At 32.5% G+C, this 21,672-nt stretch overlaps 1 protein-coding gene and 1 long non-coding RNA gene across 2 annotated transcripts; both read right to left on the bottom strand.

Moving 5' to 3' along the window:
* Positions 1–700: 700 nt before the first annotated feature.
* LOC148304597 (uncharacterized) lies at positions 701–4,035 on the bottom strand. Its single transcript, XR_015838334.1, has 3 exons — positions 3,370–4,035; positions 2,744–3,003; positions 701–1,073 (listed from the first exon to the last, which is right to left on the bottom strand). It is a non-coding gene; the product is annotated as an uncharacterized LOC148304597 (long non-coding RNA).
* A 5,324-nt stretch (positions 4,036–9,359) lies between these two features.
* Usp14 (ubiquitin specific protease 14) lies at positions 9,360–21,603 on the bottom strand. The gene is made up of 11 exons (XM_088268125.1): positions 21,445–21,603; positions 19,859–20,037; positions 18,334–18,441; positions 17,101–17,212; positions 15,104–15,377; positions 14,213–14,369; positions 13,744–13,809; positions 12,678–12,860; positions 12,465–12,594; positions 10,196–10,414; positions 9,360–9,641 (listed from the first exon to the last, which is right to left on the bottom strand). Exons 1-11 carry the CDS (start codon positions 21,458–21,460, stop codon positions 9,544–9,546), a joined length of 1,542 nt encoding a protein of 513 aa, XP_088124251.1. The 5' UTR covers positions 21,461–21,603; the 3' UTR covers positions 9,360–9,543.
* Between the last annotated feature and the right edge of the window lie 69 nt (positions 21,604–21,672).

Here is a 21,672-nt window from a genome sequence, read left to right as displayed (position 1 = left end):
GCACATTTTTTTTACTAATATGAATCTTAATTTTCATCACATGGAACAGATTTTTTAATCAATAATAAATTTCACGAGAGATCCCAAAAGATAGAAGGCTTGCCTTACCATGGAAAATCAGTTTCGTGTTCTTGCAAAATTGCTGATGTTAAAACCTTTATTCTGCTTTCTTAATAAGAAAATTTGTCTTAAATTCTCGATAATATATTGTCATTCTTGTCCAGGGTAATAAGTCTATAATTAAATCCACAAGGTAAAATACTGAACATTATTACTCAAGAGATAGTAGAAAGTAAATATATTTTATAGAACAGTTTTTTATTTTATATTTTAGTTATTATTCAGACCTGACGATGGAAGTTTAGGTTCCGAAACTAGTAGTCATTAATAAACTCAGGTGGTTTAAAAAAATGTGTTTCCGTAATCATTTTAACATGTCTTACCACAAAGTTAATGCCAAAACAATAAATAAAATAATTTATTCGGCAGTCGTCACTTTGTGGTTAATATCCATGCATTTCTAATTGAAGTTTTATTTAGTAAATACCACTTTTTCTTAAATTATTTGTGTGACAATAGATTTAAGAGATAGTGGTATTTACCAAGTAAAACTTAAATTAAAAATAAATATATTTTATTATTGGAAAACTGGCCTGATCAAATATTTCAAATACTTGAAAGTGGTCAAGTCAGGAGTCAGAATAATCGGCGGGTATGTATGAGGAGATGCATGAATATGGATGGGGCGAAGATTGTTTGCAAAGACAGATTGGTGTGGCGTTTCATTCTCTCTGCCTACCCCTGCGCAAAACGGCGTGATGGTTAGTTGTTTTTTTATTACTTAATAAAAAGCGAGGAGTTAAAAAAATGACAATAGGCAGTTTTTGATTAATGTATTTTCATATTCAAATATGAAATATTATCAACATTCTGATTTCTTCTTGTGACTGATGCTGAATGCTCTTCTTGACAAGCATAACAATATTTCCCAATATCACGCCAGCAGTCCACACAGTACACAAAATAGCACACAGGACATGTGTAGAATGTTATATCGTGTGATTTTCTGCAATCTGTAAGAAAGGCAATAATTGATTATTGATATACAATGATTATGGATGTAAATTGTAATTTCTGATTAGCTTCAGACTTTAATCTGCACCCAGTTGTGGATTGGGCACCATATCGGATTGATGCGATGTTAACTTAGTTACTAATTGTAAGACAAGATAAAGTGCTGCACTCCAAACTCTTAGTATTGGAATATATTTGATGTACTCACATACAGTATCTCCTCATCCACATACTTTTTACACATTTTCCCAGATAAAATAAAGGTAATAAATAGTAAACCAAAAATAAAACATTTAAAGATGCCTTAAGTACTGTATTGAAACTCATTTAACATTTGTAGGATTTTTTGCAACTAATTTTTAGTGTTTGCGAATTTTGAAAATATGATTGCCTCTATTCTTGCTGGGATACTGAGAATGCATCACTCAATCTTTTTTGTATTCATTACTCGTCCTTTTTTCAATATTTTATATCAAGACATTGAAGAGTGGGATTTGGGGATGAATATGCAACTTGTTTAAACATACTTCACACATTCTCAATAGGGTTAAGGTCAGAATTCCCATGCCAGGGAAGAATCTTATATTTTTTTATTGAATTAGTGACCATATCTGCCATCACCGTGATCAGGAATGGTACTCTGGGGTGAAGATGATGTAAGTAAAGGACATCACTTATATGGGAAAGGAATGAAGAAAAAATTGTGGGTATGTAACAGAGAAAAACAGCAATGCATTCGGGGTTACACAGTGATTGAATAATAAATAACGACTTATTTTAAAGAAGTTACTTCAATTTTTGGATTTGATCACTTCAAGCTGCACAATTTGCATATTGTGCATTTCTAGCTCTTGATTTATTCGATAACATTAAAAACATAAGCTGGAATAAAATATTAAGTGAAAAAAAGTACAAAATATCATCCCAATCAGGTAACTGAAGAATTTACAGCTAACCATCAGACATATCTTTAATGTGTAGTCTTTGAGGAAGATTAGATCAATAGGGGGTTGCAATGGATCTTTGTCGACGGGAGGAATATCTAATTTAACATACTCAACCTATAAATAATTGTTTAGTGTTTATAACAGCCGATATAATTAATATTTTCTTTTGGAAAATTCGCCTTCGAAAAAACCTTATTTTCATAAGTTGGCACAATGAATGACGTCACAGAAACGATGGAGTTATTTTAATGTTGGTGTCATTGCTAAATGAATGGCAGTTCTATTTGTTGATGTCTATGGTCCACCCTCCCACTCCCCCCTCCCCTCATATTTGTATAACACAAATGGTAGTGTAGTGGTAAACAAACAATCCACACTACTACTATTACAGCTCTATAAACCATATGATGTCATAAAACGTTCGATGACGGAAATTTTATGACGTATGCGAACGCAAGTTTATTTAAATATATAAAGTTTAAACCTTCATATCTCCCTTAGTTCTCTACAGATTTCAATAAGAATGCTACCGATAGTCTTGTGATTTTTCATATTAATTTATTAGCCAATAATCACACATCGTGAGATTTATCCATTAACGGAGTTGTGGATAAATATCATTAAATAACCATTGTAATATTAAATTCCAATGTCTTCAGTTAAAAATGTTAAGCTTATACATTTAATCTAGCCTTAAATCTACTGTAAAATACTTGACTTACTGGAATATGGCTTTGAATTCCCACACAGTAGGCATTTCTTCGAAGCATCAAAGATTTTCAACCAACTAAACATTCTGGGAAATTGAGTACGTAATAATATAGACAAATCATGTTGATGTTTGAGTTCATTCTCTAATGCTATTTCTTTTACAGTATCTTTCATTTGCTGAATTAGTTTGCGTCTGTTTCTGAGAGTGTTATTGTATAAATGAAGCACTCTCTGTTTTTCTCTTTTTGGATAAAAATACGAACAGATGATCCTGGAATAAAACAATGGTACTTACTAAAACGTACTTGCAACCAGTTATCAGCTGAAATGACTGATTTATTATATGAGAACTAAATCTACATAAAGTAAAAACTACATGATTTTTCATTTCAATGTAATTTTATTTTATATATTTATGTTCAGTTCATTTTAAACAATATGTTTCTTATTTTCTTAAACTTTTTTAAGCCCTGTAAGTGGTGTGACCCTTGACATTTTGGAGTGTAATAATTGACATACTATATATAGTCAATGCATACATTTTATAGTGGCTTGATTTATATGTACTTTCACAGCATAGAAATAGAACACGTTATTTATTAAATAATAACATTAAATAACAGAGAACATTAGTTACCTGTCCGCCTCCGTAGTGTAATGGTCAGCACGCTCAGCTACCGTTCTGGAGGTCCCGGGTTCGATTCCCAAGGGGGGTAAAATAAATATGAGTGATTTTTTCACTGTAATATTTATTCAATATTACCATGGACTGGTACCTGAAGCGGAGGGCTGATCACCTTTCCTTCATGTGTAAACGATCAAGATAACATTGCGTTTATATGACACAGTGCCCTATGCACCATTGGGGTGCGGATAAGGGTTTTATTATTATTATTATTATTATTATTATTATTTATTAAATAAAACTAGAGCTTTGTTTTTAACCACTTTTTCATTGGTACTTTTCTACCAGTTTCCACAAGAACGTTGTCATTTTCAGGGATAAGATGACAAGGTTCTTGTTGAAACCGGTTGGAGAAAATTACCAATAAAAATTTGGTTAAAACAAAGTCTAGTTTTATTTAATAAAGTTTTATGTGTGCCACAATGTATCTGCGAAAAAACATCAATAACAGGATACATATTCTTTATTTCGATATGTATTTTATATTGGATTATATTCACACATAAAATAGACAAGTGACAATAACGAGGGGTAGAGGAGTGCCAGCAATACCTCTATTTTCCATATGGTAACTATTTAAGATTGTAATATATAGAAATAAAAAAGACCTGAAAGAAGAAAAACATATACTACAAAGAATTGGATTGTTGTACCTGCGAAGCCGGGATACATTAACATCGATGAAGATGAAAATGGTTAATAGTAAGTATCCAAAGTATATTTTGTATAGGAACATTGTGTCTAATGAATGTGGCATTGGAAGACATACTGTAGAATTCCTTGTTATTGTAATTTCCTTGCTAACATTGAAGCTTTTAACCATTGAGCGAATGATTCTGGACACAAATCCAGTTCCTTTAATCTGAAATTTTTATGTATACCTTTTGGTAATTTATTGATTTTATAATTAATAATTTCAAAAAATGCTAGTTAGTTTTAAACCCTGAAACCATGATAATTCATCTTTTAGATATAATAATAATTTTAGACAATAATAATCAAATAAATAAAATGATTTACCAATAACCTCAAGTGTGATGTTGTGAAGTCCTTCTTGTTCTATTTGAAAGTCCGCATGTTTCCTCAAAGCATCTAAACATTCGTAAAATATTAAATCCAACAAAACAAAAATTGTTGCAAAGATCAATTCAATGAACAATTTGAGTAATTGGAAAATCAATATTTTATATTCATATTTTTTACTGTATAAAGGAGAATCAAGGAATAAACTATTTTCTTCTACCTGTGGAAAAAAAATTGTATTATGTTTCAGACCCATATGATATTTCTGGTTGCCGTGGCGGCTGATATAGTCGCAAACATTTTCTGGACCAGATATGTTACATGGGTATCTGAATGGATGGCACCAAATAAATTAAAACTTAACCTTACAAAAATTGAATTTTTGCTGAAAGCGAAAGCATCCATCTACAATCCTATATCTACAATAGACTACAATATTGTATTTGAATCAAATATCAAATTAGTCGGTATTAATTTCTATTCCGATCTCTCTATTCCGAGCGTTCTATTTGCTTTCTTTTGGTAGACCGCAATAAATGCCAAAAAACATTTTAAAGATCAGAATTAGGTTTGCGGTTACTCATTATTATTAGTAGACAAAAACTGTTTTTTCTTTGAGGGATAAAGATTTATCAACCATTCCCATGGATAAAAAAGGGAATCGCTGTTACATATGAAATTGCAATCAGATATATGGAGAAGAATAAGCTTTAGCTGAAAATTCTTATAATATAGATCTTATAATATAGAAAATAAAAAAATACCTTTTTTAGTGGTAATAAATAAAGTTTTCCAGATTTTTTTCTTCTGTTGTCAATTTTCTGGAAGTATTTAGTGATGTAGATATTATCAAAATCTATTTTAATCAAGTACTTATCGTGGTATGTCTGACTTGCAAATATCACTTGAATGCAAATCAATATCAGAAATACATCAATTACTCTTAAGATTGCTAAAGAAAATAAAAAAAGAACGTAAAATAACCATAGCATATAACTTGAATTGAGTATGAAATTTAGTCGGATCGATCTCAACCTATTTACCTTTAAGATAACTTTGTTTTAATAGTAGTGTTTCATGCACCAGGTACAAATAGTGAAGCGAACAAAGTTTTTTTTTTTTAGAATAAAAAATTATAAAATACAAACCTAGCAAAATTGTTTTTTTTTTAGTCAATTCTCTGTAGATAAGTTTTATAATCTCTTCCGAATGATAAATAAATGGAGTATTCTTTATTTCTTCCAATTTATATTTGAGTTTGGTGAAACCAATATCAGTTCCTATGGATTTGCGCATCTTGAGTATACGATCGTAATAAAAACCTAAAGCCGGATCAACCTGTTCATGTTAAATAAAATCAATATTTAATTTAGGATTAAATAATCTAACAAGTAAGCAAGTTGTAGTAATACTATACATTTAGATATTCCTGTTAGATATTTGCAATTGAACACAAAAAAAAAACTATAAAATCTAAAAATGTTTAATGTTAACCACAAGCATTGAGTATTTATTTAAGTTATTTGAATGCATATTATGTATATTGACCCTTAGTACTGGAGTGTTGCCATAGAGGCGGCGTATATGGTTTGCCGTAGTACTCGAGTGCCGCCGCTATGACGCCAAGAAAATAATACTCAATATTTTTTATGTATGGATTTTTTACTTTTCAATATAATCAAACCAGAATCATATAATTACAATTAAATAGTAATAAGTCTTGGATCGAGTTGGCGGCATGCACATAATAAAAAACCTTCGAGTGCAAAGGGTCAAAACAGCAGAGGAAATTTTTTCATCAATCCTGACCTAGAGATGAAATAAAAGTAATTACATATGTATTTTTCAAACTAACCGCATGCTTGGAATGGCAGTTTCCAAATAGATTGAATTCATTGGCAACATTGCACATGATTTCCAGTTTCATTGGCCAGCAGTAAAATCGGCCTACAGTCCAGGACACTGTTTTTACACAATTATTATAGGCATCTGTGAATATGCGCTTACAGTTTGATGTTGCTATAACAAACATTTTTAATGAATAACTGCAGATTATAATTTAAATTTAAAAAAATATATATTCAGTTGTCAAAATTAATCTACATTCTATTTATTAGTAATCTAAAGTAAGTGGGTGCTAAACAGAAAGGGTGGTCATTTAAAAAAGTGCAGACTCACCGAGTAATGGGGAGCTTGCCTTGGGTGTTTGTGCACTACACGGAATTTTACCGTCCAGCGTTTCAGCTAGCATGATGATTGGCTTGTGCTTTTGTCTTTCTTTCTTCGGATCGGTGTGCTCGATCGGTGCGTGATCACGATGCGCTTAAATTCGATCACGCTAAACTGTCATAGTCGCTTTTATTTTTAAAAATCAGACTGCCGGACGGTAAAATTCCGTGTAGTGCACAAGCGCTCTTAGTCAGGCAATATATCGCTCACTCCTTTCAAGAATGTCATAAATAAAAAACTTGATTTTTCAGGAGTACGTTTTTAAAGTTTAAAAATATAACACAATTTATTAAAAATAAATATCAAGCCACTTATTGAACTTTTACCGTGCAATAGATCTTTTTAGGTAAAACCTGAAGGTTTTTTCTCCATTTGAAAAATATTTAGCATATTTAAAAAAATAATTAAACACTACCTTTTCTTCAAAATGCTAAAACAACATTTTCTGCCCTGTAGCGGGTAAATATTAAGTTAAAAATATGCCTCTTTTGCTGGGATATAGTACATTTTCTGGGCATTCCGAAAACATGCACAACTAAAAATTTACGATTTTTGATTTATGACGTTCTTGAAAGGAGTGAGCGATATGTGTAATAATCTTATTTTTGCAATTATAAAACTGGTATGTATTGCCAAAAAAAGTACAGTAAGACCCCCTTAATGCAGTTTCAGTATTAAAAGTATTGGGATTCCTCTAAATCGTATTAGCATTGTACAAAGTTTTTGCTGCTTTGATATTCAAATGCATATATCATTACATAAAATATTCATATTTACGAGATAAGATGACATAATTTAATGCTGTATAGTTCTAAAACTTATTGGAATCATCCATATTGAACGCGGTCTCACTGTGTTTACTTATTTTTAATCAAATCATGTAATGAAAAGTGTTACAAAATGCATAATTAAAGTATACAACTTTTATTTATTAAACAACATTACCTTTAGTTATTATCTCTTCGCAAGTGTGTTGTGTTTTTTTTAAATAATATTTTTGATACACTTGATGCGGTTCTTCAGATTCATTCCTTTAAATAAAAAAATAAACCTTTTGGAATTTATTTTTGAGTTTTATTTGAATTTATTTTATTTGAATTAAATTTGTTTAGGTTTAAATATCACCATACATGGTAATGTATAAATAATACTAAAACATTTTTATTAAGGGCTAACATATAAGGTGGTATTGGAAATGTTATATGAAATTAAATTTAATTACTGTTTTTGACCGAAACACATTTTTTTACACTAACTCATTTTCCTCCCGATTTGTAGTGGATATTTTCTCATTGCTGCTTTCAAAATACTTTGAAATTGGTATAATTATATCCTCAACTGTTCTAAAAGAGGCAAAAACATTCAATTAATTTTACCTAAATCCAAGGAAGAATTAGTTTTTCTAAAAATAAAAATAAAATAAGTATAAGGAAATACCTTAAAATGTCACTGATTTCCTTTGTGTCAGGTTTAATTGTGAATAGTGCTTGGATTATTGGCTGTACTAATAGTTCGACACGCGTTCTAGTGAGGTTAAATCCTAATGATGCGCTGCAGACAAATACGTGAACCACTTGATCCGCATTATTTGCAATGTTTTGTATGGGACCTTCATCAAGTGATCATACAAAATATTACTATACATCAACTGGCGAGAAATTATGCATACAAATAGCACCACTTATTATATACTCGCATGTGAAAATATTGTAATTGAAACCAACAGTAATAAGTTGACCATGCATAAACAAATTGTTCAGTCAATTTTTCAGTATTATAACACAGTGCTATTAAAGTATGCACAATAAACCTTACCACTTTTGGTTATAGGAAAACTTATTATTTATATAAAACTTAAGTAATTGTAAAAATGCACTCTTGCTTTTATACCCCTCAAATATAAGATATTCTTACCTGCGATAACAAATGAAAAAATCAATGTTTTCAAAACTCTACGCCCTTGTTTTCTCAGCAGTGATGGTAACAACAACACTGTAATGCAACGCAATTGGATGGAGAATGCATAACCTAGTGCTGAAAATAAATTAAAAGAAATACACAATACCATAATATGTAAATAGGAAAATATCTTTTCAGTAATAAACTCGCCAATGTAAAATATTGGTTTTCATATATCGAGATTAAAAAAAAGATTATGTTTTTTTTTGATCCTTTGAATCTCGTCAATGGTAATTTTTTTAGAAAGTGCAAGCCAAATCAGTGTTTATAACTAGGTGTTGATAGTTGATTTTTTAAAATACAGTAGACTTTTCAGATATTAAATATCATTTTAAATTATTATTTTCTGCAAAATGTTTGATGTTTTGAGTGGATTGGGTAGAAATATTGAGAAAAATATATATGTATCGCATTTGTTAAAAAAATATTGTAATACTGACAAAATTTATATGAAAAAAATATATGTAAATAAGGATAAAAAAAACACTACAAAGTTCTACAATACTTGATGATTGAAAATAATATTGATTACTTACCTAAAGAAATACACAACAATGATAAAATTAAATTGGCAATAACCACTGGGAAATACAATTTGCTTATAATAATTTCATAAAATGCAAAACCAAGGGCCAGTCCAATTATTAATTGTAAAAGAAACAAAACCTTCCCCATTAACACAATTGAATTGTTTAAAAATAAAACAATCTGGGTATCAATAAAAATAAGGCTTCAGGTTGTAGCAAAGCTTCATTTATTCAGAGGATAATTTTGTATATAAATATAAAACATTCAGTTGACACTTCATTCCAGATGGCATCCAATCTGTCATGCAGATATCCACAATATTAAAGCTTTCTTTTGTTTATGTAATTTTATTTGTGATGAGAACATATTGAATGACCATAGATATTTTTATTCCATGACAACATCCGAAGATGATGCTCCGCTTTCAGCTTCAAGTTCCAACACTCTCGGTCCATAGAGAAGCACGTATGCGCAATGCCAGTCACCTTAAAAATATAATTTTATTTTTATTATTTTTATTTTAGATATTTTTGTGAAATAACGAAAAAAAATATTGCTTTCTAGTAGGCAAGGGCAGAATAGATCATTCTCATGATGTGTTATTATTGGCTAATAAATTAATATGAAAAATCAAAAGACTATTGGTAACATTCTTATTGAAATCTGTAGAGAAGTAAGGGAGATATGAAGTTTTAAACTTTAGATATTTTAATAAAATGAAAAACGGTCACCGCTAAACATCATCAAATTTTACATCACCGGGTGTGTTATGGGGCATATCCCTTTATGTATCTGCTTTATAGAGCTGTAATAGTAGTAGTGTGAATTCGTTTCTGTGACGGCATTCGTTACCAACTTTCCCAAAACAACGTTTTTACAAAGGCAAATTTTGCAAAAGAAAATGATGAATGAAAATATTGATTATATCGGCTGTTATAAACACAACACGAGTCTTACACAATCCTTTATAGGTTGAGTATGTTAAATTAGATATTCCTTCCGAGTGATAATATCCTATTGTGACATTCGGTATAGTTACCTCCCCCGGAGAGTTTGAGCACCTCCTCCTGCGTGACGGGAGTGACGTCTTCGTCATCGCACTTCAGCCAGGAGGGGGACCCCTGAGCGCCCCCCTGGGTGTTTCCTTGGGGTCCCGCCCAGCGCACCCACGCCACGTAGTGCCCGCTGGATGAAGAGCGCCCCCGGTGCGTCAGCACGGCCTGCAGAGTGTAGAATCCGCTGTTGTTGCTGCCCATATCTGCACAAATGTATGGGAGATGGTAAGAAACAAAAAAACTAACTATCTCGCCATTTCCGTAGGTGTATGCAGAAAGAAAAGAACGCCACACCAATCTGTCTTTGCATAAAATCTTTGCCCCTTCCACATTCATACATACACGCTGATTTTTCCGACTTCAAGTAATTGAATTACTTGATCACGCCAAGTTTTCTTCAGTCTCGGAAATCCGAGAAAAACTTAACCGGATCCACGCGGCTCGCATAACCGTATGTGTTTTCACAAAACATTCCCTGAACGCGGCTGACATAACCGTTTGTGTTTTTACTTTACTCCAAGTTTCGAACCTCAGTTCAACTTGGAGGGATTTTTTCATGGTGTGGAACTTTGAATAAAATAATACGTCAATCCTTGGCCTTATGACATCTGTTGAAATATCTGACAAATAATTTGTAACATCACAAGGATAAATAAAAGAACAGATCCCTCATTTTTCTTGCGGTCGGTAATTAGTCCGCGCCATAATCACGCCCTATATCTGTCTCACTCTCGACGCTACGCATCGCCAGTGGGTAAGAGTGACACACGATGCGTGCTTTGATTTATTTATGTTACGATCTTATTTGTTTATATTACGATATATTTCAAGAATAATAGTGTATTATAGAGTACCAAAAAGGCACTATGAATCCCATTGAATGTTTTTGCTTAGGAAAATAAATCATTTCTTAACTAAATACATGATAAAAGTAATCATTTAAAAAACGGCGAAATACCGCCGCGCACAGGCGTCTCTCAGGAACAAAGTGAACGCGGTTAAAAGGTTAAGAAACTTAAGAAAATAAGTTATTAGTGTCAGTCTGGATTTCGACCTATTGTTTTGTTTTTGATTAGTATGAATTGCATTTTGATTGTCATCAGCTGGTCAGCACCCATACAATAATCATGACTGATTAGTAAACAACTAGTAAATTTCTGAGAATCTGAACCCACTCTCTGTGGGCAAATCCTTTTATTTATTGTTGTTTTATTTATATTCTGATTTGAACAGATCTGCGATTAGTGGGCGAAATTCGTGCGAAGTGATCTTTAAATAAAAAGGCATTATCATAAAATATATATATATATACCGTGTAGAACTTTGATGTGTTACTTGAGCCCAGTACAAGAAAAATATTTAGATCTGTATTTGGTCTACAATAATGAATGTATCACATAATTCATTGTTTCCCTGACAGGTGACACTTATTGTCACGATATGTTCATTATTGTAGACCAAATACAGATTTATTTTGTTTTGTACTGGGCTTAAGTAACACATCAAAGTTCAAGTAGACCCGTTCTACGGTACAGTAAAAGTCAGTTTAATTAAAATTTAAGTTAAAATTAAATTTAAACATTTTGTTTTGAATTATTTGATAAAAATTATTTTCATAAAGTTTTTTTTGTTCGCTGGTCCAGGTATGTTAAAAGGTCTGCAATAGAGGGGGAAAATTAAATTTCATCATCTTTTTCTTCTAACCCTTATCTGCACCCAATAGTGCATAGGGCACTGCATCATATTGACACAGTGTTACCTTGATTGTTACTTACATGAAGGCAAGGTGATTACTCCTGCGCTTCAGGGACCAGTCCGGGATAATATTAAATAAGTATTAGGGCGCTTGTCCACCACCCGGAATTCTGTGTAATTTTACCGTCCAGCACGTCGGTTAGCGTTTTAAAATGACGATTGGCTTGGATTGGTTTGTGCTGTTGTCCATATTTCTTCAGATCGGTGCTCTTGATCGGTGCGTGAACACTTTGCGCGTAAATTCGATCACGCTAAACTGTCATAGTCGCTTTCATTTTTCAAAACCGGACTGACGGATGATCAAATTCCGGGTAGTGGACAGTCGCCCTTAGAGTGTTAAATCAATTATAATTATTCTCACCTCCCCTGGGAATCGAACCAGGGATCTCCAGCACGGTAGCTAAACACGCTATCCATTACACCACGGAGGCGGACAATATATTTTATAAGCACATACAAAGAACTTTTATATGCAATATGTAAATGCTTCATTCTTACCGTTTGGAAAGGAAAAAGGCTGTGCAATTTTAACTTTTTCTTCCGGTTGTGGTATTCTAGATAATTTTCCATCTCCTTTATTTTTTTCTTTCGCGCTAAGTGAGGCTTCTACTTTGGCATCATCTATTTCCTAAAACATAAATATATTTTTTATTCCTATTTAAAGTAGAATTTATTTCTCACTAACAGGGTAGTGGTAAAAAAAAAACATACCTTAAATTTATTCCTGATTGGTAATAATTTTTCTTGCAGTTGGGGGGAACACAGTTCGTAAACATCCAAATCAATAGGGAACTTCACATCCTTGAGTATTTTAGCGTTGATGGCTTCTTTTTCCTTATAGTAAAATCTCACAAACTGTACCGTCAGATAGGCCGGGAGCCGGCTTATTTTAGCCTGAGAATACAAATCACAGCTTTAATGACAAAACTAAGGTTATACAATAGATACAATAACAATTTACCTTTATACTGTAAATTGTTATCGTTTGTTAAGTATTTCGGCTCAACACAGACCATGCCTTAAGAGCCGTAATACATATAGTAAAAATAATAAAAATGTATGTATCTATGAAATATATTTTTTTTAAATGTACACAATAATAAAACCCCAAATATACAGCTCTTTCCACTTCATTTTTAATTTAAGTTTTACTTAAATACCACTGAGTAAATCTTAAATTAAAAATAGATAAATTTTACGACAAGGTGACTGCCGAATCAATCAAAGAAATCTTACCGCATTGTAAGTTTCATCATTAAAGACATTGTTAACTTTAATTCATTGTTTTGTATACATATAACAACATTTATTTTTGTTGTTATAAACATTGTCAGTCAGACAATGTTTATAACAACAAAATTTGTCAGTGACAATATAAATAATAAATAAGTAAAAAAAGGATACATATATGGATGGTATTTTACATTATAAAATGCAGTTTCCTCGAGAAATGTGAGTACATACAGTTCATTTGAGTACATTTCAAAATAGAAGCATTATTACTTATGTAAAATAGAAGCATTATTACTTATGATTTAATTAAAAGCATAACTATATTTCAATTTTAAATCACCTGTTGATTTGAGGACTGCTCTACCGAAGACTAAAATACAAATTTACTAATAACCTTGACTAATTTAATCAAATCATAAGTAGAAACATTCCAGTAATGAAATGTTTGAATATAATCGCCGTTATATGTAGTAGGCACACCAGAGAGGTCTCACACTGACTGAAAATCTGTAAAATGAATGAAAATAAAACCTAGTTTACTTACCGTTTTTGTGAAAACAGCATCTCTTCCTAATACACTAGACATCTTAGTGATTTGTTCTTGCATTTTCTGAAAAAGATAAATATTGGTAGTGTTAGACGTTGCAGATCACAATTGAATTACCTAAAACGTGCTTTTTATCATATTAGACTAGGTATAGATTTATATTATCCACTGACACTTCGTGATGGAATTGCATTTTTAATTTATTATTAGATTAAAACCAATATTTTTAGCTTTTCCACTTTTTTATTTGACCAGCGACCGGGTTTCGTCGTTACCGACATCATCAGACTGGTGATCATCCAGTCTGATGCTACCGACATCCGACCTACCGACATCCAGTCTGATGATGTCAGTAACGACGAAACCCGGTCGCAGGTCAAATAAAAAAGTGGAAAAGCTAAAAATATTGGTTTTAATCTAATAATAAATTAGACTAGGTATATTTTATATAATGAAAAGGACATACCGATCGAAGCCCAGACTGAAGATACTTGACATCCTGGGATATGAAGCAACTCAGCTGGAGAAAACTCTCTTCACCAGTTGTAACGGGCTCCTCATCAGATTCCGCACATTTCATTTCAGTGTCCAACTTCCCACCAAAGTATTGATCAATCACAGATCTGAAAGGGAGCATCACGTTATACATGGATAAACACAAACAACACCGAGAAACATTTTGCCTTATAATAATTAGTATCTGCTTCAATAACCTTTCTACAGATATATAAAAAAAAATTGAAGACATAAAAATTCTAAAAAATAAAAAGAAAATGAATTTTATATGTACATGTCAATTGAAGAAAAAAAATGATCACTTAAACCAGCCTATGACGGTCGTAAGCCCCGTAAATGCCCAGACTTCCATATTCTTCTTCATCTTTGATGAGATGTCAAAAAATAATATTAAAAAAAGATAACAATAACAAAAATAAATTATATCACCTCAAACATAAACAATAAAGAATAAGTGTAAGACCCTCTCCAAGCACAAGAGCTTAGTCTCTTAATCGGAGAGAACAGCATAATGAATTTTACTGACGATTAATTTATTAACCATATTAATATTAATAATAAAACCCTTATCCGCACCCAAATGGTGCATAGGGCACTGCGTCGTAACGCAGAGTTATCTTGATCATTTACATATGAAGGAAAGGTGATCAGCCCTCCGCTTCAGGTACCAGTCCAGGGTAATATTGAATAAATATTACAGTGAAAAAGTCACTTATATTTATTTGAACCCCCCTGAAAATCGAACCCGGGACCTCCAGAACGGTAGCCAAGCGTGCTGACCATTACACTACGGAGGCAGACCATTAACCATATTAAAGAATTTATATTTTTGAAATCTCACTTGTTGGTCCCCTGGAGCGGCGGCAGGTTGAGCTGCAGTATCCGCACCAGCTCCGTCCAGCACTCGTTGGCGTCCTGCTGCGCCCAGCCGCCCCCCTGGGTGCCGCCCGGCGCCGAGGGGCCTTGCGGGGCCTCGCGCTCGCGGAAGCGCGGCAGGGCGGCGTGCAGCGCGGGCAGCAGTGTCAGCGGGGGCACGCGCGCCACGCCCTCCATGCCCTCGTACGTGTCGCGCAGTGCCGCCACCAAGAACCCACCCGGCCCATGGCTGCGCTCCCCTAACAAGCAATATCACACTCATTAATTTATTCGGCGGATGGACCCCAAGAATTTTACGATGGTGACCTTGGGAATACAAAAGAGGTGTCGGAAGACCCCAAAAGAGATGGTCCGATGACATAGTCACATAGTCGCTGTGGGGGGTAAAAACTGGCTGCAAGTAGCAACCAACCGGAGCTTGGTGGAGGTTGGTTGGTATAGTATCCAATTTTAATTTAAGTTTTAGTTGGTATGTAAATACAAACCACTACTTCTTCAAATCTATTGTGACATATCGCTCACTCCTTTCAACGTCATACATCAAAAATGGTCAATTTTCAGTTTTGCATGTTTTCCGAATGTCCAGAAAATATACTATATCCCAGCAAAAGTGGCATATTTTAAACTTAATATTTACCCGCTACAGGGCAGAAAGTGTTGTTTTTAAGAAGTATATTGTTTAATTATTTTTTTAAATATACTAAATATTTTTCAAACAAAAAAACATTTAGGTTTTACCTAAAAAGATCTGTTGCACAGTAAAAAGTTCAATAAGTGGTTTGATATTTATTTTTAATACATTGTATTCTATTTTTAAACTTTAAAAACGATCTCGAACGATATCGAAAATGTTGTTTTTGCATTTTGAAGAAAAGGTATTTTTTAATTATTTTTTTAAATGTATTAAATATGTTTCAAATGGAAAAAAAAACCTTCAGGTTTTACCTAAAAAGATCTGTTGCATAGTTAAAAGTTCAATAAGTGGCTTGATATTTATTTTTAATACATTGTATTATATTTTTAAACTTTAAAAACGATCTCCAGAAAAATCAAGTTTTTTGATTTATGACGTTGTTGAAAGGAGTGAGCGATATGTTTCAATGCATTCCGCATCACTTTCAAATACTGTACATATATGGTGTTCGAAAATGATGTGGAATACATAAATTGAAACACGCGTCACAATAGATTTGAAGAAATAGTGGTATTTACCAAGTAAAACTTAAATGAAAAAATATCACACTCGATAGAAAAAAAAATGCTGCTGCTAAAGCCTTGTTTATGCTAGAGAAAACAGTCATGCGATCTTCACAGAAATTTTCTACAAGTCTATAGCAAGAATTGTTGCAATTTTATGTATTTGCTATTTGCCAGATGACATCAATAGATAATGTCTCAAAAATAATAAAAAATTACTATGGTAAAAACTCGTTATTTCAAAATCAAAGAGACTAAACTTTGAAAAAGATTTCAAATTAGAAAAAAAATCACCCGATTTCCATGTTGTTCAGCAATGTTTTAAAAGTTATTTTTACTTTTTGTTGTCAAATCAAACAAAAACAGAATATAATAAAAAACTTAATCGATTTTTTTAAACTGTTTTTTTTTTTTAAATATTAAGACTATTTTGATTTATCAAATGTTTTTGTATGAATTTTTTGTGTCATTAGGTGGACTACAAATTCTAAATGCAAAATCTGAATTATCATTGTTCAAAAAAACAGTTACTGTATCATACATTACTGTACCTATCATAATAAAAAATACAAGTGATATAGAATATTAATTTACACTTGTGTGTTAAAAAATGCAAAATTTGCAGTGATATAAAGGCACTTGCAAAAAAAAATTACTGAGTTTCCTGACTTGCGGAAACACAGAACTATCATTTGATGCATAATATATTTTTATAAACGCACTAGAGAATTACACGTAAATTAGATATATATTTTATTTTTGTACCTTTGTAATTCTTGAGGGAGTCTCTTAGTTCGGGAACAGTCTTCAGACACTGCACAGTGGCATTCATGTAGCAAGTGTTGCCTAAATTATTCAGTCCTGCTGGCAAGTCCAGCTAGAATAATAAATAACAATTAGTTTATTATTTTAAAAAATACACTGAAACTCGGTTATGGCGACATTGGGACAGTGCCAACAACATCCTACTGACTTCAATTGATTTTCTACAGTTTCTGTAATAAATTAATCAGTTTGTAATTGGTTCTATGAAAGCTACCCAAAAGGTTACTTGAAAAAAAAACACCGGCATGGTTACAAAATTCACAATACTCAACATGCAAAGTAAAAATATAGAACTACTTGATATTTGGTTGATTTGCTCGGATATAATGACTGCGGCGGATCGGCTAGCCCCGACCACCATACACAAAGATGACACGAACTGCATCCAGAGAACGAGGCAACATAGACAAGTGTATCCCGGACAAGCATGACGTCACCACGCGGAGAGCGAGACAAATCATTAAATAGACTGACAACTAAGAGTTCACTCTCTCTCGTAAGCCAGCCACCACAGGGATCAGGTCTACCTCCAGTTACCATTAGCCGCTTGGTGAATTCAATAAAATATTTAAAATCAAAAGTATAACGTGGTCAGTTATCATTCTTTTATATTAAAATAACGTAGCAGTAAGTATTTTCCATCATTTTTAACTCTTACCACTCTGTAAGCCAGACATTCTGGCCCGTATGATTCTAGTAGGCAGCTCCGTGGGCCACAATGTCTGGCCCGGCGCAGGTATAACTTTAATCACTGATCACTCAAGTATATTCTACCAAAAAATATTTCAGATAAATACAGTTCATCTTAATTAACATGGTCATACGAATTGCCAGACAAAATTAAGGAACCAAAATATTTATTTTAATGGTAGAAAAACGTCGCATTTTTCATTAGAGTAGCTGATCAGTTATGAGAAAAAATGGTCAGAGTGGAAAAAGTTAAATATTGCAGAATAAAATGTGGAATCAAGTAAGTGATTATCTAATTTAATTGCCATCCCTTTATAAACGCACCTTCTGAGGAGAAATAAATGGTGGATGGGAGCGCACCATAATTTGTGCAATCCATCCACCCCCACGTGGCAATTATATCTTGGACCCTTAATGCTTCTACCATGTTTCACTGTAATGTATTATTTTGTTTAGTAAAATTATTTTTAGAAAAATGTTTACCGCTGAAGCTAATTCAGCCTCATTCATATCTTCCACAAATCTGGGCTTCTCTGCCGGTTCTACCGGTACGTCTTCTTCTTTACTTCCCATCACAAGAACCATGGCTCCCTGTTAAAAAAAATATGTATATTATTATTACATTTTCACAAGTTGATTCACATTAAGCCTTTTTTAACCTGTTAACCGGGCAGTCCGCTGTCCAATTATGCAACTTGTAACGGGCGCGAATACTGATTCACTCCGTGTCTTAAATTCATGTCGAGACATGTATGGATGACTAATACCTTTGTTGTTCGAAAAATATACGTCCATATATATAATATAATAAACATTTATTTCAAGGACGTATTCATATGTCCTACCCGTACCCGATATTGTTTACGTTTGACGTATTTATGCGTCCCGCCCGGTTAACAGGTTAAATAAATAATACTGCTGTGCCAATATGATTTGTTTACAAATTGCAGTGATTAGCGTGTCTGACATTATTTTAGGATGTCATTTTGATACGTTTTGTGGAACATATTAAATGGCACAACATTCGAACATTTGTCGCAATGCTGATTAAATTAAGAAATAAGTTTATTTTTTTAAATTCAAGTTTTACTCTGTAAATATCATTATTTTTAAAAATCTATTGTGACACGTATTTTGATGCATTCCAAAACATTTTCAAACACCGTGTTTGAAAATGATGAGGAAATGCTACGGTGTTTGAAAAATGCAGAGTGAATCGAAATATGTGTCACAATAGATTTTAAGAAATAGTGCTATTTAGCAAGTGAAACTTAAATTATAAACGGATAGATATTACCACAATGTGACTGCCGAATCAATGAATGAACTTTTATTTTATTTGATATGATCAGACGGATGATGATTAGAGGTGGACATAAAACATTTCACCGAACATACATACTTAAAAGTGAATGCGCAATTTTGAATTTACATAGCAAGTTACTTGTAGAAAATATTAAAACAGTTCACAATATATTATTTTTTGACATCTCATAGCCCCGTAAATGCCCAGACTTCCATATTCTTATATAATCACACTTCCATATTATATGCCCAGATTTCCATATTCTATTATAATCACACACATCAATGATGTGTGTGATTATAATCCAGGATTTGGACCTCACATACTTAATATAAGAGTTTCTGCTTGATAAAAAGCTTCTTTACATCTCACCAATAGATGTCTTTAGTGAAGTTCTAGTGATTTAAGAACAAGGTTTCTAAATTGGTTCATATAAATAGAACTTCCAAGAATTTGAGTAGTGTGGTTGTCAATATTGGGTAGAATTGGTGAATGTTACACGTGTGTAAAGTGATCACTTAAACCAGCCTATGACGGTCGTCTGCCCCGTAAATGCCCAGACTTCCATATTCTTCTTCATCTTTGATGAGATGTCAAAAAATAATATGAAAATAACTCCTGTAATTGGAGATAATCGAGATTTTGTGAACAAGTATTTGGATACACTCAAAATGTTTAAGTTCAAAATATATTAGAACTCACATTGTTCAGTTTGACGGTCCCCCAGTCATCATCCTTTAATGTGGCCCCCTTGCACATGACCTTTTGCCTTTCTGGTTGGACTCCGGTCAGAGCGAAAATCTGTGCCTTGAACAACATCGGGTCTTCATCTGTGTTCACATCCACTCCTTGGAACAGCTCTTTCCCCCATTTTATTTTCACTGTAAAAATAAATATTTATTTATTAAACTTCATGTACAGAAAAGAAATAAGTACATTAGCGAGCTTATTGCTAAAAAGCAGTATCTTCTAACCAACAAAAAACAGACTAGTGAAATTGAAAAAAAATGTTTGACACTTTATATACAATCAGAGGGTAGATAGCACTTGAACATTAAAAAAACATAAATTACAAATTGATGATAGTAAGGAAGGCAAAGGAAACGGGAGTTAGGGAAGGAAGTAGAGGGAAAAACTTGAAAAGGGATGAGGTTAATATATGACTAATCTGATAATATCTGATTAATTTTTAAAAAATGATAATGTTCAACATAGAAAACTGTTTTGACTAACAAAGTACCATGTGATTTTTACCCTGACTATGTACTAACTACGTAACCTATGTACTAACAAATATAGGTTTGCGCAATTCTGTAATGAGTATATTACAAAACAGGATAGAATTTTGTTATTTTTACCCATTTGATAGTGATCATGAACTGGATTGTACAACTGCAACACCGGAGATGCTGATCACAGCTGATTGCTCTGAATTAATGCACGCTTGAAGCCTATGGACACACCCACTAATTGTAATTTTGTGTGCCGGTTCATGATCACTATCATATGGGTACACAGCTTAGGTGTGAGAAAATAATGATTGTAAAATGCATCTTAAGTAGTGTTAAACAGTGCATAAAATATTTTAACACTAATTGTATTATTTTGATTACATGTTGATATATCGCTCACTCCCTTCAACAACGTCTATATAAAAAATATATAAAAAAATCGTCAATTTTCTGTTGTGAATGTTTTCGGAATGCCCAGAAAATGTTCTATATCCCAGCAAAAGCGGCATATTTTAAACTTAATATTTACCCGCTACAGGGTAGAAAGTGTTGACTTAAAGACTTCACTTGTCAACGCAACTAAAAAATTGCCACCACAATTTCTGATAAACTTTTTTCGCTGTACATTTTCTAATGTATTTTTAAAAACGAATTAATTTTGCAAATAATACGGTACTAAAATTTTATAAGATATTTCACAAAATAAAGAAAATTTATTTGGTTTTTATATAATACCAAATGTCTACCACAACCATTCATAAAAATGCGTAATAACTTTTTAAATCAATCTATCTAAAAATGGTGTTACTCCAGATACATGAAAAGTAATCATCTGTCTGGCATTATTTTTATAGAAAACAATGAGAATAAATATCACTTGAATAATTTATGTAGGGAGAAATAAATATTAATATAAAATACAGATAGTAATATGGACTCATATGAAAATACAATTATTGTTTTATTTATTTGCTTACGCGAAGAATGACATTACAATTTGACATAACCTCAACTGGTAACCGGTGACATAGCATATTTCAAAAATACAAGTATTACCTGAATACTGGGGCATTATTAAACACTGTGATATTTCGTTGCAAACTTATTTTTGATTGCAAGTAAATGCAGGATACAAATAATAAAAACACGTCAAAAACGTCACCCCGCTTCTTTTCAATCTCTCGTTCGCTACTTTTGGCCACTTTGCTTCGGTTTGCCTGATTTGCAAGTTTTCGAAAATTTGGAATGGATTTTCATTTATGGCAACATATTGACTATCAATGA

This window comes from Brachycentrus maculatus, unplaced genomic scaffold, assembly GCF_059751285.1.
Source record: "Brachycentrus maculatus isolate JH-2025_06_01 unplaced genomic scaffold, ASM5975128v1 h1tg000311l, whole genome shotgun sequence".
NCBI classification, from domain to species: Eukaryota; Metazoa; Arthropoda; class Insecta; order Trichoptera; family Brachycentridae; genus Brachycentrus; species Brachycentrus maculatus.
Note: the sequence above shows the minus strand (reverse complement) of the source record. Positions and strands in the feature narration are given on the sequence as shown.

Bases quoted from the DNA above. Each gene is read 5' to 3' on its own strand.
- Usp14 (XM_088268125.1), bottom strand. The intron at 14,370-15,103 runs GTGAGATTTCAA...GCTCCCTTTCAG, and splicing joins CCGCTCCAGGGGACCAACAA to ATCTGTGATTGATCAATACT. The intron at 9,642-10,195 runs GTAACTATACCG...TATATTTTTAAG, and splicing joins GCTCAAACTCTCCGGGGGAG to GTGACTGGCATTGCGCATAC.